At 40.8% G+C, this 17,858-nt stretch overlaps 1 protein-coding gene across 1 annotated transcript in view; it reads right to left on the bottom strand.

Annotated features, from left to right (window-relative positions):
- Positions 1–5,304: 5,304 nt before the first annotated feature.
- The window catches only part of ADGRV1 (adhesion G protein-coupled receptor V1), a 546,992-nt gene continuing 534,438 nt past the window's right edge, over positions 5,305–17,858 (bottom strand). The window contains exons 89-90 of the mRNA XM_004759095.3: positions 16,249–16,426; positions 5,305–5,745 (exon numbers count right to left, since the gene is read on the bottom strand). Of these exons, the coding sequence (XP_004759152.2) occupies positions 5,627–5,745; positions 16,249–16,426 (297 nt within the window). The 3' untranslated portion in view covers positions 5,305–5,626. The remainder of the gene's footprint in view (positions 5,746–16,248; positions 16,427–17,858) is intronic.

Below are 17,858 nucleotides of genomic sequence, written 5' to 3' on the forward strand. Positions count from 1 at the left end.
TCAGTTGGTTAAGGGTCTGACTCTTGATTTTTGCTCAGGTCATGATCTCAGGGTGGTGAGATCCAGTCCTGGCATCCAGCTCCATGCTGAGTGTGGAGTCTGCTTAAGATTCTCTCTCTTGCTTGCTCTCTGCCCCTTTCCCCTTCCCACACCCTACCCCCGGTAGCACACACTCTCTCTAAAATAATAAATAAATAAAAGTAAAATCTACAATTACTACATTCCCCCTGTAATGTGGCAAAAGTCTCCAAAATGATTTTGATGGTTGTGCAGAGTAAGGATATATGCTATGGGGCAGGATGATGGACAGTTTCGTACACTTCATTAATCAGATTTTCAAAATCTTTTAAAATCATGTCTTATAAACTGTAATGGAAATTGTTATCATCATGATCTCCTTGCTTTTCTTACTCTGATTTCCCAGAATTCTTTTTCAATCTCTCTCTCACATGCACATACACATATATATCTTTACCTTTAAAATAAGTATAATCATATTCATAATCAAACCCAAAATAAGTGCTGTTGAAATGATTTGCATTGTCCCTTCATTAATGTTGTGGAACAATTGTTAGCTCATTCCTATATTTTTAAAAAGTCAAATCTGTGATTTTGCTCTATACTCCTAAAAGCAAAGAGTATGCTTTTACCTTGTTTAAGTTGGAATCTTTTAATTTTATTTATTTATTTGAGAGAGAGAGAGGAAGAGAATGATAGAAAGCATGAGCTGGGAGAGGGAGGAGAAGACTCCCCACCAAGCAGGAGCCCAACACCAGCTCGATCCCAGGACCCGGGGATCATGACCTGAGCCAAAGCAGACACTTAACTGACTGGTCACCACAGGTTCCCCTGAAATCTTTTATCTATTAGAAAACAGTGATTATCTATGTTTTCTCACAGGTCTAAAATACTATTTCAGTTCTTTAAGTGCTAACAATTTCCTTGAGCTGAGTCATTTTTAGGGATTTCAGTTCTAACATTTGTGCTCATAGGATAGAGCTGCTAGACCCAGATGCTGAGTCCCCAGCAGAAGCCATGCTGGGAATTGAAGCGAAGCATCCTATAATACTCCAGAGATTCGTGGCAAAAGTGCTTGATAACTGCAGCCCATTGTCATAGAGGTTGTTCTCCATTTGCTGCTTCTCCCGCAATCATGTAATCTAGTTAAGTAAATCGAGTTTATTGACCATAAATCAATGATCCTGAAGCACTAGCGAATATCTTGGTTGCTTTAAATATATTCCTTGTTAAACTTTTTTTTCTTTTAAGATTTTATTTATTTGAGAGAGAGAGAGAGCACGCGCACGAGAGAGCACAAGCAGTAGAGAGGGAAGAGCAGGCTGGCCATTGAGCAGGGAGCTCGAAACAGGACTCAACCCCAGGACCTGGGATCATGACCTGAGCTGAAGGTGGCCGCTTAACTGAGCCACTCAGGAATCCCTTTGTTAAACTCTTTTATCTCCAGTGTGGTAAATTCTTAATTAGGAGGCTGCCATACTTGTCAAAGTGATTTGAATAGTAACAGACGGAAGTAAAAATGAATGTTTACTTTTTTCCCCTCAGGAATATTGTGCATATATTATTGTATGTGTGAGCTAGCACGTGTTATAATTTTAAAAAGCATCTGGAGTTTCCTAGAGTTTTGTAAATGTGAGTTCAGTTTTCTAATATAGTTTGAAATTATTTTTATGAGATAAAAACGTGGGTTGCTAAAAAGAGACACCTGGATGGCTCAGTTGGAAAAGCATGCAACCCTTGACCATGGGGTCATGAATTTGAGCCTCATGTTGGGTGTAGAGGTACTTTAAATAAATAAACCTAAAAAAAACTTTGGGTAGGTGAGATGTATTGGATAAGAATAACATCACCCAACTAACTATATCTATCAGAAAGAATATCACTCATCTGTCTTACTTATTTTATTAGTCAGATTCAAGAGAATAGAAGAGTTCCTAGATTTAATCACTTGGTTCATTCTTTAAATGCCACATATGGACAGTGTGGTTCTTTACTTACATCCTGCCAGAGAAGCACTGGGGAGACAAGGTCAATGCCATCAGCGATTAAAAGACCATATGAAACATACGAATGCCCTGTTGTTTTCTCTGTTCGTAGCAAGATCAGGCTGTCTGAGGAAATCCACTCTGGAATCCAGCTGCTCTGAGAAGGTCAACACCACTTAACTTATCTGATTGAGACCTAAGCTCAGACAAATCTATCCAGACGCCTTAAGGCTAAACTCAAGAATCATCTTAAGTGCTGGTAAACACAAGGTGAAACTGCTTGGGACTTGTGTTACTGAAAAGCATTTTCTTTTCCCAGTCATACCCCAATTATGTGTCTCAACTTCTCTGATCAGATTTGGGAGACATTTAAATATTGATTAAACCCTAAGATATCATGGGACACCAGGCTGGCTCAGTGGGTGGAGCATGTGACTCTTGCTCTTGGGGTAGTGAGTCTGCGCCCTAACTTGGGTGTAGAGTTTACTTAAAAAGAAGAAGAAGAAAAAGATGAAGAAGAAGAAGCAGCCTAAGACATCTCAAGAAATTGAACACCAACTCAAAGGTAAAGTTCCAGAGTGAGGGTAGCTAGGTGGCTCAGTTGGATAGGCATCTGCCTTCAGCTCAAGTCATGATTCCAGGTTGCTGGGATGGAGTCCCACATCGGGCACTTCACCCAATCTCTCTGCCCCGCCCTCTGCTTATGTTCTCTCCCTCTCTCTCTCTGTCAAATAAATAAAATCTTAAAGAAAAGGAAAAAAACCCCTAAAACAAAAAGAAAAATGAATTTAAAAATCATAAAAACACAGAAGCAGAGATATTTCCCAAGGAAATGTTAGCTGTCTGTTGAGAGAGGATAGAAAATATTACAGAGAAGAGAAATACAGAGCTTCTAAGGTGATGAAAACAGTTTTTGAAAATAGAGAGGATAGTTGCATAGCATTGTAAATGTAATTGAGGCCACTGAAGATAAAAATCACATTTAAAATGGTTAAAATGGCAAATTTTGTGTTACATATTTCTTTTTAAGATTTTATTCATTTATTTGACAGACAGAGATCACAAGTAGGCAGAGAGGCAGGCAGAGTCGGGTTGTGGGCGGGAGCAGGCTCCCCGCTGAGTAGAGATCTCGATGCGGGGCTCCATCCCAGGACCTTGAGATCATGACCTGAGCTGAAGGCAGAAGCTTAACCCACTGAGCCACCCAAGCACCCCTGTGTTACATATATTTTACAATTAAAAAACGCCAGTAATCGAATACACCAGATACTACTGAATTGCACACTTTAAGTGGGTGAGTTGTATGAAATGTGAATATCTTGCTAAAAAAAATGTCATGAAGAAAAAGAGAATCGAACTCCCTAAGAGAAAAAGACCACAATGTATAATAGTCCTCGCCTACCAGTTTTCATTTTTTAGGAATTTGATTTGATTTGCTTCTTCCTACATAGTACTATACTTTCCTGGCAAGTGTCCCATTTTAATCTACATTGGGAGGAAACAGGATGGCAAAATATTGCTGCTGTTGGAATATGAAGCTTATTTATTTTAGCACTGTGGCTTCTAGAAATCTTGTTTTTATCCTTCCAATATTTTTTAAAAAGATTTTATTTAGTTATTTGACAGAGAGAGACACAGCAAGAGAGGGAACACAGCAGAGGAGTGGGAGAGAGAGAAGCAGGCCTCCCACTGAGCAGGGAGCCCGATGCGGGGGTTGATGCAGGGTTCCATCCCGGGACCCTGAGATCAGGACCTGAGCCTAAGGCAAATACTTAACAACTGAGCCACCCAGGCACCCCTTCCTTCCAATATTTAGAAGAATCACGTGGAACACTAGCGGGTGGTCTTTTTGTTGTCTTATCAAGATGGCGTTTTGGACAGCAATAGAAATCCAGTCACCTGAAGGAAAAAAGTTATCCCTGATTCGTTGTGCTTTGGGTCAGTTTTTCCCCAAACTCTGACAACATGAAAGTAGCTATTGGCAATTGACTTTGTAGAGAATTCCTCATTGGTAAATTATAGTCTTTTGAGGAGCTTTAAGGATGGTGGTCCTGAGACTGAATTTGCCCTAGGTGACAAATCAGAATCTAGCTATCTGGGGAAAATGCCACAGTGATTATGACTCGTAGATTCTATTCAGTGACCTCTCAAATTTCTATAATCCCCCAATTTATTAAAATCCATTAACAATTTTAATGTTTGCCAATTTAAAAATTTTCCTCTTAAATTTTATATATCATATCCAATTTCATCAATTGTTTCCACCCTATCATGAAACAGACTACATACGGAGCAATGCTGCCAGGTGAGAAAACAACTTATCTGTCACGTAAGGTAAGTGTAATACTTTTACCACCATTTCTCAAGTTCCTAAGAAGGATTAAAACTCCACCAAGGATGGAGCTTTGTTTGTTATACTGTTTGGTTTTGCTGTGCAACTTTTGTTTTCTATCTAGGACAATTCACCCATGAACACTCCATATAAGAGGGAGGAGGCAGGCGTAGAGGAGGATGAACAGGAAGAGAAGAGTCATTTAATAATTTATCAAGATAAATAATGCTGCTCAGGTTTTATAAAGAATAAAGCCAGGCTTAACAGTGAGTACAGGGCACTTGGATGTTTTAATTATGGTTCTAAAGGAAATTATTAGGAGAGAAAAATTTTGCCTTAGATAATTATTTCTTATTTTACTTTTTTTCTTGAGATGTTACTGATTTTCTCAAAAATACTGAGGAATTCAAAAACAGAAGGTCACAAATTCTTCTCTAGGACAAATGTATTCTGTTCCTAATGATTCTTCTGGAACCATAGTCAATGAAATCATCCTGAACACAATAGTGTTTGTTCTGGGATAGACTTTCTGATTTCTCATTCTGAGACAAATAAAGACTGAAGAATTGAAACCAAGAAATGTTTCTCCTAAACAAACTGCACTGTTTGAAAGCTTTTCTTCTTAGCTGAGCTGAAGTAGTTGATGTAGTAGTTATTTTTAACTGGGAACAGAACATTTATTTTGGAAAATGTTCAGATCCCTAATTTCATAATGAGGAGAAATACATACTTTGGATGAAAGACTATGAAACTGCAGTTTCCCCATCAACACGTAGGTCCAGGATCTTCAACAGACAATAACTATATAGTTTTTATGAATGAAGGCCCTCTAGAAGCCATGAAGTCTTAACCTGTATGACCTGTACCAATACCGGAAGAAACAAGGTGCTTGACCTCATCAAAGTATTGTGTATTTTCCTGCTCACAGACAACATTTCCTCATAAATAATGAGCTCGCATGATGTCAAATGGATTCTATTGTGTTTATTGGTTATTACATTTATTAAACAATGTTAGCCATGTCAGATGATTAAAAAACAACTAATATTCTTGGAATATGTGCATCCTATATAATGATATAAATGGATCCAGTCTTTCATCATAGCAGTGAATTTTCAGGTTGCACAAAGATAAGTAGCTCATATTCCAAATACAACAATCACTTCCAGGTTAATAATCATCCAGCGCAATTCATAAGGTCCCTATTATATAGTGGTGTGTATAAAACTTACAGAGTTTAGCACAAAGCCAATACAAACAGGAAAGTATCATTCTAATTGTTACTGAAGTGCTAAAGGTGGGTGTCGGCAATGGGTATCCTCCTGAGTTCTACGATCTGGGAGTCAGTCAAGGTGCCTCCCTCCTGGCTGCCTTGACCAGATTCATTATCACTGACACTGAGACCAGCACCTGTAATAGAAAAAGATAAACACAAACTCTCCACCATTAGTGCTGTGAATTAAGGGTCAAGTTACATCAAGCTGACATGTGTTTATTTCTATTACAGTGGTGAATAGTGAGCTATACATTTTGAAAAAAATAAAAAAATCATTATTTTTTTAAGTAGGCTCCGCACCGACAATGGGGCTTGAACTTGCCATCCTGAGATCAGAAGTTGCATGCTCTACCGATTGAGCTAGCCAGGTGCCCCTGGACTAAGCATTATTGTACCTAACAATTATAGGCCTGTAATGAAATTCTCTTTGGTAGTTTTTGTAAGTGAAAAGTAATTTCTAAAGACCCAATTTTAGGTTCTCGAACTTTTCTGTTTCCACATGGTTGACAGGTGTAACATATTCCCAAGAATTGCAATTTTTAACTAGGAGCATATTAAAGTAAAAAAGATCAGGCAGGTTATAGGAATTTTTCGGCAGGAAGGTAGGGTTTGCCGTTAGAAAACTGAGTCTCCAACCCCACGTGACTGAACCTAGTAGGGCCTTCGGCCGAGACTCAGTGTGGGCAGTGATCTGAGAAGAAAGACACGCATTGACAACACAAGCTGTCATATCAGCGCCTAGAAGACACTTGCTCTGAACGACTCAGATCTGATCCCCAGATAAAAATAATTGCGTAACACAGTACCAGAACAGAGTCATACACAAATCCCACAAGGCTAGCTGTTAATACAGATAGTGCCCAGAATCTTTGTTTTGAGGAAGCTCCACTATTCACTACTCTTCTTAACAGTTCAGAATCATTCAGAGAATTTAACGCTGTGCCCAAGTAATACCTCATTCTTTTCTTCTCCAACGTGCAGAGGACCACAAATTCTCATGTTCTCTTGCTCTCTCTCTCTCTCTCACACACACACACACACACACACACAAACACAGAATGGGGATGTGGTCACAGGGTGTGCTGCTGGGTTGAATCACCAGAGATTACGGCTCCCACTCCTCCCCCTATGCAGGGCACAAGCCTCTGCAAACAAGAAGGCAAATGAACAACCAGTGGCTGGGCGGCTGAGACTTTCCTTTCTGTTTGAGAAAGGCAGTGCTGCAGAGTCGGTAGCTGTGGGAGGATGGTGAATTAGCTCTTCTTAATCTATTTGGGGATGAAAGCAAGAGCCCACTACTGCGTCTTCCAGCCAAGCCCTTCCTCTTCTGGGTCCATCTTTCCCAACCTCTCCATGAAAGGCCGCTGCTGAAACCCATTTCCACACCCTTTGCTTCTAGGAAAATGTACTTGCCCATGTCATCCTCTGATCTGCTGGCTTTTCCCAGAGAGTTCTTGTGCTTCCTTCCAAATCTCTTCCTCCTGGGTCACCATGGGAGGCCCTGTCTTCAGCCCTTGCTTCCAGGCCCACAGCATCTGCCTGACCTCTGCCTGCTCTCTAGACTCGTCTCACTACTATTACACCTCTGCGTGACATGCCCATCTTATCCCCCGCCACCTCAATCTGGGTGCCTCCGTTCTTCCTGTCAGTATCATCTCTGCTGTCATCTCTGCTACCCATAGAAACATGGTGATTCTCTTTTGAGATGTTTGACTCCCTCATTGCATTATGTCCCTCATATCTTTAGACCATCTAGCTTGTAGGACAGTGCCCACCCAGCACACTGTTCGTGTTCTGTAAACGTCTGCTGAGTGTATTAATAAACTATGCTCTGCATTCTAGTTCTTACCAATGTCTCTTCCAAGCCTTATTGCCTGTTCTGTTCCTCGGATGCATTCCACATTCCATGCCCTCTCCTTCCCAAGAACAAACAGTTCCTATTGCCTACTGCATCAAGCCTGGAGCCCTATGCATTGGCCTTCAGAAACTTCCTAATCTGGCTCTACCCTACCAAATAGACATACTTCAGCCCAGGCCTGTTGGAAGTCTTCCTCAGTGTGATCAGGTCTCTTGTCTGGTCTTGCACGTTCACATTAATTCCTGCCAGAGTGTCCTCCTGCTCGTCCATTGAGGCCCATTTTCATACCCTTCCATAGATGGTTCTTGCACCTTTCTTCAAAACAGGGAGGTGGGGGATGCAGTATTTGAAAAGAAAGGTCCTAGTTTATACCTTAAAAACAGGTGAATCACATCCCTTTTATTCTCTTAAACTGCCCCGCTTTGAATGATAAATTATATGGTATCTCCCCAGATAAGTATATATGCCATGGAGCAAAATGTGTGACAAACACCCGAGGACTCTTTCCTTCTGTTAGGAATACTAACCTAACACTGCCAATGACAATATTTTTAAAAATTTAGTTAGTTGCCAAAATTAATATATTTAGTATTAAAAAAAAATCAGGTTTTTGGTTTCTCTTGAAAAAGCGGAGGGCAACACTAGGCCTACATTTTCTAGATGGCAAAAAAAAAAAAAAAAAAAAAAAAGGGCACCCAAAACATGGATCTGGCAGTACCGTCTGTATCACTCATGGTATTTGCTTGGCCCCTGAAAGTCACATTTGAGTCTGCCACTACGTCTTAGGAGAACTAAGTGGAAGAAGCTCAGTGGATTGGGAAGACACTGGCCACTCTCTAAGAAGGTAAGCGGGCCCTGAGGCAGATAGCAGCTTAATCCAGGTGAGAAGGAACAAAAGGGCTGCAGATCTCATCAGGAAGACAGAAGTATTTGCCCGCCATCTTGACAAAGCCCACTAGAAAGAAGTTCTGTACTGGAAGCCTGTTGAGCAGACAGCAAGGGACAAGAGTGAACTGGGCTGGAAGGTTTAACATGGGGTGCAGCTTTACAAGTAATGGGTGTCTCCGGCATGTTTAGTAGCCTAGAGCCCCGTGAAATGTCACGAAGTACTAGATACAGCTTGCCCCGGAATTACCACATCTACATGACCCAGCTCCTCCTCCTTCTCAGTTTCTGCCCAGCTGAAATAAATGCATATTACTCAAATTTTCATCCCTCTTTGAAACTCAGAAAGGGCCCATATTATACATGTTAATAACACGGCAGACTGGGAACATAGTCCCAGGTTCTTTGCTCTTTGTTTTTTTGTTTGTTTGGGGTTTTGTTGTTGTTGTTGTTTTCTTTTTAATCTTTTTACAAAGATTTTGTTTATTTTTTTGAGAGAGACAGAGATAGTGACAGCACAGGCAGGGAGGAGAGGGAAAAGCGAGTTTCCGGCTGAACAGGGAGCCCAGAGTGGGACTCCATCCCAGGATCCCGGGATCATGATCTGAGCTGAAGGCAGATGCTCAATGGACTGAGCCACCCAGGCTCCTATTGTTGTTGTTTTAAAGATTTTATTTATTTATTGGAGAAAGAGTGAGAGAGAATGTGTGAGAGAGCATAAGTGGTGGCGAGGGAGAAGCAGGCTGCCTGTTGAGCCAGGAGTCTGACCCATAGCTTGATAACAGGACCCCAGGATCATGACCTGAGCCCAAGGCAGATACTTAACTGACTGAGCCACGCACTCTCCTCTTGGCTCTTTGTAACAAATAAATAGTTTTGCAGTGAGTATCATGATTTTTTTTTGAAAGGTATTCTTTTTCTGCTTAAATTTTAAGTAAAATTTCAAGAAAAATCCAGTAACTGTGGTAATAGTTACTTTTCCATATAATAGATAGAAAGGTAAAAGCAAAGGAATTAGAAGTGATATTTTATATTCTTCTAGTACCTTTCCTTTCTTCAACATTTTAACACACTTAGTTAGGAAAGGGATGTTTATTAGTCTTATTTTACAGATGCAGGGATTGCTTGGGGATCAGATGTGTTCACTGAGTGGCTAGGTCACCCAGCAGGGAAGTTGCAGAATGCAGATATCCTGACCTATCCTGGTCTTCTGACCCCAAATGTAAGGCGTTTTCTTCTAGATCATACTGCCTCTTGTGGCGGCTGTTCTAATTGTGTTACTTCCTTGTCCCCATAGGCTTTGAGTATTCCAACTTTGTAGAATACATTGCAAACCTTCTTGGCTCATTTTCCTGCTCTTACACCCCCACCCCCATTCCTACTTCACTTTCTAGTCATGGTGCAATGAACACTGCAATGAACACTGTTTCAGAATACATTATGAACATGTAAAATAGTTTTTAAGTTGGGGCACCTGAGTGCCTCAGTTGTTTAAGTGTCTGCTTTCAGCTCAGGTCATGATCCCAGGGTCCTGGGTTGGAGTCCCATACCAGGCTCCCTGCTCAGTGGGGAACCTGCTTCTCCCTCTACCATAACCCTGCACCTGCTCATGATCATTTTCTCTCTCGAATAAATAAAATCTTTAAAAATAAATAGTTCTTAAGCATAACAATAAGCTGAACCCAACAAATAATACATACAATGAGATACTGAACTTCAACTCTGCCAGAGTTGAAGCAGGGAACCCGATGTGGAGCTTGATGCCAGGACCCTGGGAACATGACTTGAGCTGAAGGCAGAGGCTTAATCAACTGAGCCAGCCAGGCGCCCCTAATTATAATAACTCTTATTTGCTAAATGAAGAAACTTAAATTTTGAGTCCCTTGCTGAAAATCACACAGATAGTAGACTCCAGAACTAGGATGCCAACACAGGGCTCTCTGATCCCAAGGCCCATTCCTATTTTCTACAGATTTTTCAAATGTGATAGTGATACGACCATCATTCTCCTTCAGTCTTTTTTTGGAAGAAAAAAAAAAATCTTTCTATATTCCAAAGTGGGCTCTTCCACTTTGACGCCCATTTAACTTTGTTTAGCACACTGGTCTCTAGAAATTTTTTAAGTTAAATAAGTCATTGTGGTTTTATGTGATCTATCTGAAGGAGAAATTTATTAATGAGTTCTTAGAGGAGTTTGAGTATTTAGGCCTTGATTCTGAATGTTTTCATTTCTGTTCAAGGATTTGTCCTCTATTTTCTTCTGACTGAAAAATAAATCATTTGAAGTTTCAATAAAGAAATGTTTACCATGACATTCATGTCCTTGGCCTGAGGAAAAAAACCAGAAAGCTAAGGGACTAGGGAAGATAGGGAATCAGATTAGTATTTCTGGGAGAAGCCTTCTGTGAAGAAGATCCTGTTTCTAAGCCCAATATACTCCAAGCTTGACATCCTCTAGAGTCTTGTCAGCTTTTGATCAACGTAAAAGTCTAGTCATTGACTGGGGTGCCTTGGTGGTTCAGTGGGTTAAAGCCTCTGCCTTCGGTTCAGGTCATGATCCTAGGGTCCTGGGATCAAGCCCCGCATCAGGCTCTCTGCTCTGCGGGGAGCCTGCTTCCCCCCTCTCTCTGCCTGCCTCTCTGCCTACTTGTGATCTCTGTCAAATAAATAAATAAAATCTTAAAAAAAAAAAAAAGTCTAGTCATTGAGCTGACCATTCCACTTCATAAATCTAATACTACATAATGCTCCAGATCAGTAGCTCTGAACTTTTTTATAAAGCGCCTGAAGCAATGGGATTCCTTTAACTTGTGGTACGTGAGGGTTTTTTTAAAGGGTCCACGGTGGTGTGAGGACAGATTTAAGAAAATGTATTCCTAGATCTTTAACTTCTATGTGCCCTTTTTCTTTTTTTTGTTTATTTATTTGTTTAAGTCACCTCTATATCCAGCGTGGGGGTTGAACTCATGACTTCAGGATCAAGACTCAAGTCATTCCTTCAGTTGAGCCAGACAAGCAGCTGAATGTGCATTCTTTTGATGAGCTTTTGATAATTAGTCAAACATTTACATTTTATTTTATTATTTTTTTAAAGATTAATTTATTTTAGAGAGAGCCTGCAAAAACGCTCATGGTGGGTGGGGGTGGAGAGACAGAGGGAAAGGGGGAATAGAGGGAGAAAAAGAGAGAGAGAGAATCTCAAGCAGACTCCCCACTGAGAGTGGACCCCCATGTAGGTCTTGATCTCATGGGCTGAGGAGAAATTAAGAGTCAGATGCTCAAAAAACTGAGCCACCTAAGTGCTCCTCAAAACGTTAAGTATTTTAAAAACCAATGTTGATTTATTCAATTGTAGACTAATAATAATTGTAATAACAATAAAAAAAAGAAAAAAATTTTCTTTTTTAAAAATTTTATTTATTTGTCAGAGAGAGAGAGAGGGAGTGAGCACAGGCAGACAGAATGGCAGGCAGAGGCAGAGGCAGAGGGAGAAGCTCCTCCTGAGCAAGGAGCCTGATGTGGGACTCGATCCCAGGACGCTGGGATCATGACCTGAGCCGAAGGCAGCTGCTTAACCAACTGAGCCACCCAGACGTCCCCAGAAAAGAAAATTCTAACACTTTATATATAGTCTTATGGTCACAGGAAAACTTTAAGTTTCCATTTATATACATGGTTTGTTTGAGAGAAGTTGTTTTGAGTGAGTGAAGAGCAAATGAATTTCAAGCATAAAATATATTACATTAGGATAAAATTCTGCAATGGAGTGGAATGGGAATATAAGTTCAAGAAGAAGCGATAATGATACAAAATTTCCAATTGTAGAAGAAAAGCCTGCTCCATATGTATTTTAAAACAAAATGAATATGGGGTGCCTGGATGGCTCAGTTGGTTGGGTATCTGACTCCTGATTTTGGCTCAGGTCATGGTCTCAAAGTCATGGGATCTAGCCCATGCTGAGATCGAAGTCTGCTTGAGATTCTCTCTTTCCCTCTCCCTCTGCCCCTTCCCCTGCTCTCTCTTTCACCACCCCCAATAAATAAATAAATAAAATCTTTAAAAAATGAAATGAATAATAATGTATAGCAAATTTCTATGATATTTAGACTCCTTTGAATTAGTTTAAAAGAATAATGTAAAATTTTCATTTTTAAACACTAAAATTTATAATATAGTAGAAGTTATACTATTTGATACTATTTCAACTTATGATGAAAACCTTTAGATGTTTATTAAATATATGTAAAGGGTTACATATATTACAACTTTTCAAAGTTGTTTAAGGTTTGTTTTTTTTTTTAAGATTTTTATTTATTTGACACAGAGAGAGATCACAAGTAGGCAGAGAGGCAGGCAGAAAGAGATGACGAAGCAGGCTCCCCGCTGAGCAGAGAGCCCAATACAGGGCTCGATCCCAGGACCCTAAGATCATGACCTGAGCCGAAGGCAGAGGCTCAACCCACTGAGCCACCCAGGCACCCCTTGTTTAAGGGTTTAAATGAAAAGACCTGGAAGACCCACTGTTCCCAGTACCTGACTTATAGTGGCCAATGATTAAAGCAGAACTGTGATAGATCAAGGTTTGTAAACCTGACAATCACGGAGGCCAGCTCGGTTAGCATAAACCAGCAACACAGGTCTGGTGAGCACTGGACAAATCAAAGAGCTCATGCTCTGTCTATTGTGGGTGGCCATTACTCAACTCTAGTCAAGGAGATTTTAAGATTGTGCTAGATTTTAGGTACTCTGTTGCTAGATTTTTTTTTTTTTAAGAGATTCAGGCTTTTATGGGATATCTCTAAATTTTTTTAAGATTTTATTTTTTTTTTCTTAAGTTACCTCTACATCCAATGTGGGGCTCTAACTCATGAGCCTGAGATCAAGCATCACATGCTTTACTGTTGAGACTGTGAGGCGCCCTGGGATATCTCTCGATTTTTGAAATTTGGGCTTAAAAATTGTTAAAAGACCTGGGCCTATGTGTCGACTGTAAATTCAGCTGTACACAGAACGGCATGGGAACAGCTCCTTTGATTTGATTATATCCTATGATGAAGTGACTTGGGGGTGATACTTGATTATTATAGTACCTTTTCTAAAAATAGAGGGAACCAATGTTAGAGACTGTTATTTCGATCTTTGTAAGTATTTATTTCCTAAAGAGTTTAAGTGAGCTCCAAGGAACGCTAAACTCATCTATAAGTAAGTCATTCCATACATTCCTGAACTGAATGCATTTAATACTTGTTATATATATAGAACCCACATCTAATTTAATTATGCTGCAAGAATTCATTGTATGTTTCCAGCGTCTTAACACCAACAACTGACTACTTTGGAGTGCTGGGGATGTAATCTTCCCCAAGAATTGTTAGCAATCTGAAAATTCCTTTTTAGTTCTAATGTCAGTGAGCATTTGAGGAAGTTTCTCATGCCCTCCTTCATGAAACTTCTCTTTTTTTCTTTCTCACTATGCTGCAGTGTCCTCTGTGGGGCCCTCTTCTATTCACTTTTTTTTAAAAAATTATTTTTTTTCTAGAGAAAGCGAGCATGCAAGCATGGGGTGGGGGGGGAGGGAGAGGCAGAAGAAGGGGCAGAGGGAGAGAGAGAAGAATCTCAAGCAGACCCCGTGCTGAGCTGGGAGCCCAATGCTGGGCTCGATCTCATAACCCTGAGATCATGACCTGAGCCGAAATCAAGAGCTGGACGCTTAACCAACTGAGCCACCCAGGCCACCCTATTCCCTCTTTAAAGGAGATATCTTCCAGGAGGCTCTTCAGAGGAGGAGGAAGGGCTTCTTCTGTCTCCTCTCCCTTCCTCACCTCTTTCCTTTTTTCCTTCTCTCTCTCCTTCACTCTCCTAAGATGAAACTCATCCAACCCCACAGCTTCGAATAGAGTCTCTGCACTGATGCACATCAAACCAACACCTCCAACCCTGAACCCTCAGCTAAGATCCTTCAACCCTGAATATTTAAGAACCCAGGCCTAACAACCAATACTTCTAAATCTGAACTCATCAGTTTCCCCCTGAAACACACGCACGAACAAATGCTCTTTATACAATTCCTCAGCCGCTCAGGAGCTTTTGCTGACTGTCCTCTCAGTGCTCCCTCAGCTTTCCTCTTGCGTTCATCCTCTTTTTCTTATTTCTGCTCCCCGAATCTGAGGCCTGAACCTCATTCCCTTGGACAATTGTAATAATCTCCCAGCCTTTCTGGTTTTGCTTCTAAATTTATTCCTCATACTTTTGTAAGAGTTATTTGGCCTCAAAAACCAGTGGGAACATGCCATTCCTCTCCTCAAAAACCTCCATGGCTCACTAGGTTCTATAAAAATCCCACTCCTTAGCATGGCTTCTGAATAGCATTTTAATGTTATGTAAAATACCAGCAAGTGTTCTGCTCCCACAAAATGAATCTATTACTAAATGTGTTCCGGAAACACCAGGTTAAATTAAGTGAAGTGGGTTTCTTTACTCTAGGACTTTTTAGAGCTGCTAAATGCTAATGTGAATTGTGAATCTTTGCAGTTTCCCAAATATACTCAGAGGATCCTCCCATTGAAGATGACTATAAATATCTCAAGGAGGTTGCTCACTGAAACCCAGTTGGGGAACTACAGTAAATCATTAACCATGCAGGTAAAGTACCTTGCAGGCCCTTCTCCGGCTACCTGGCTCACACTCCCCATCTGCCCTAGCCACACTGCAGTGTGCCTTCTCCCCAGGTACCTGTAAGCCATGCACCTGTAAGCCCCGGGCTTCGCTGATTCTTCTCCCTCAGACTGCAGTCCCTTTCCTCTACTCTTTACCTATCTAAAACCACATATTTTTCACAAATCAACTGAGAGAGTTCAAAAAATTTTCTTGATCTCTTCAATAATTAATAACTCTTTTCACTACTTACTTACCCTTCCTTATGTTATGTTTGTTTGAATGTCCATTCCTCCAAGCAAACTCTAAGTTCAATTTTTCATCCATCCATCCATCCATCCATCCATTCATTCATTCATTTTCCAACAGTATCTACCAAAGTTTTGCCAAGTGCCAAGCACTATTCTTAATACTGGGATATTTAGTAAAAAGCATTTTGAATAATTATCTTAATAGGTTATCAGAGTATGAATGTATCTTCTTGCTTGCTTGTACATCTAGAAATGAAAAGGTCACTGAATGTTTTATAACAGTGGCAGTTTGAGATGTTTCTGAAGAAAAAAAATAAAAGGAAAAAACTGCAGAGTGCCTGGGCTGGCTCAAACAGCAGAACATGCGTCTTTTGATCTCAGTGTTATAAGTTTGAGCCCTACATTGCAGGGTTGAATTTACTTAATAAAAAAAATTAAGAAAAAAGAAAAGAAAAAAACTCTGCATATTTGATTTGAAAACAACCAACCATCCTCTGGGGTCACAGATTGAGTGGGGTTGAACATGTAGGAGGAGCCAATAAAATACGATGTATAATGGCGCTTGGAAAATGGTAGAAGTACATGCGGTCCATTATATCACCTTTGACATTTTTTGCTTCAGAGACACTCCAGGTCTCTTTGGCAGGTCAGAGGCGAAACTCTCCGAGTGAGATCCCTACCAGATCGTCTTACAATTCTGAAGTTGTCTCAGTGGTATCTTGGTGTTACATCAAGATTCTAGGACAGAGATATTTACATTCAGAATATGCTTCTTTATTAAGAAAAAATTGTAAATTATTTTTAGGTTGTGTTATATTTGGTGCCAAGAGCAAAATATCCCAAAGTATGGCTGGGATTAGGCATGGGTCATGAGAATCAGGATGTGCTAAGGCAGACTATCCTTCTTTTGCAGCTTCATGGGAAGATGATACAAACTGCAGCATAACAAGAGTGCCTACTTCTAATGTGGTTCGTGGATTCATACATACCAGTTTTTAATGCAAATATCAAGTCATCAAACTCCTGAGACTCTTCATCGGCTATTAATGACCCTTGGCCATATCCTCCGGAGGAAGGGAACGTGGCGCCATTCTGTGGACCTGGCTTCAAGTCGGGGCTGGCCTGACTGGCTTGTTGGAAGGATGCTCTCTCCCAGTCAGGTGGTACCTTTTTGAGGTAGGATGGGGAGAAAAGGATAGCGTAATATCAATACACACCTATTTACTCTGGTATCTACTTTATCTCCACATTGTCATTACAGAGACCACGTGAAGGGACTGGTGAATTGTTCAGAATTAAAACCTTTAATATTACTTTTGGTCCTTAGAGACAACTAGTCTAGTGATTCTTTTTTTTTTTTTTTAAAGATTTTATTTATTTATTTGACAGAGAGAGACCACAAGCAGGCAGAGAGGCAGGCAGAGAGAGAGGAGGAAGCAGGCTCCCTGCCAAGCAGAGAGCCCGATGTGGGGCTTGATCCCAAGACCCTGGGATCATGACCTGAGCCGAAAGCAGAGGCCTTAACCCACTGAGCCACCCAGGTGCCCCTAGTCTGGTGATTCTAAACAATTTCTCTATAAGAATTACTTGTAGATTTCTATGCTCTCATGTGGGGGGAAAGAATATTATTACGATTTTTAAGTTTTTATGTATTTATTTGACAGAGAAAGGCACAAGCAGGAACACAAGAAGAGAAGGAACACAAGCAGAGGGAGTGGAAGAGGGAGAAGCAGGCTTCCCACCAAGCAGGGAGCCCGATGCGGGGCAAGAAAATTATTTTTTGAACCCAAACAACACGTTTTAGTTTTTTGTAGGATGTATGCAGAGAAAACTGTTAAGAATTTAAGAACCAGAGTGGAGGGAAATTGGGAGGTGGACAAAATAGGGAAAGGGGAGTAAAACTTCCAGTTATCATATAAAGATCCACATAATCATTGGATTAAATGATTAAAAAGATAATTTTTTTTTTTTTTTTTTGAGATTTTATTTATTTGACAGAGAGAGACACAGAGAGGGGGAACACAAGCGGGGAGAGTGGGAGAGGGAGAAGCAGGCATCCCGCCCAGGGAGCGTGATGCAGGGCTCGATCCCAGGACCCTGGGATCATGACCCTAGCTGAAGGCAGCCGCGCCAACGGCTGAGCCACCCAGGCGCCCCTAAAAAAGACAGTTCTAACTCGAAACGATTAAATATATTCACGTCCCTCTGGGCCACTGATAACCAGTCCCTTAATCCCTCTCCTTTCCTCATGCCTTCCCTCCTCCGCAGGGCTTCCTAGCATGTCTCTGACAGTCCCTCATCTACAGACAGCTGGATCAAGGCCAATTCCAAGCCTCTGAGGAATGCAGAGCACACTTAAGGGTATGCCATTGTGCAACCCCCTCCGCCCCCCACCAGGATCATTCAAGTAGTGGCTCAGGCCCAGGAATTAAACTGTCACAGCTGTTCCCTCCTAACATTAAGGTTTTCTGAGAGACTGCAGCGATGCCTTATATTGAGAAAAGTGACCTGAGGACTGTAGCAATCAACTGAGAGAAGAGTAAACCTTAAAATATTTCATTAAGAAGTGGAACATCTAGACCAGTACTGCCCAACAGAG

Source organism: Mustela putorius, unplaced genomic scaffold (genome assembly GCF_011764305.1).
Source record: "Mustela putorius furo isolate JIRA1106 unplaced genomic scaffold, ASM1176430v1.1 tig00537350_pilon_pilon_pilon, whole genome shotgun sequence".
Classification (NCBI taxonomy): domain Eukaryota; kingdom Metazoa; phylum Chordata; class Mammalia; order Carnivora; family Mustelidae; genus Mustela; species Mustela putorius.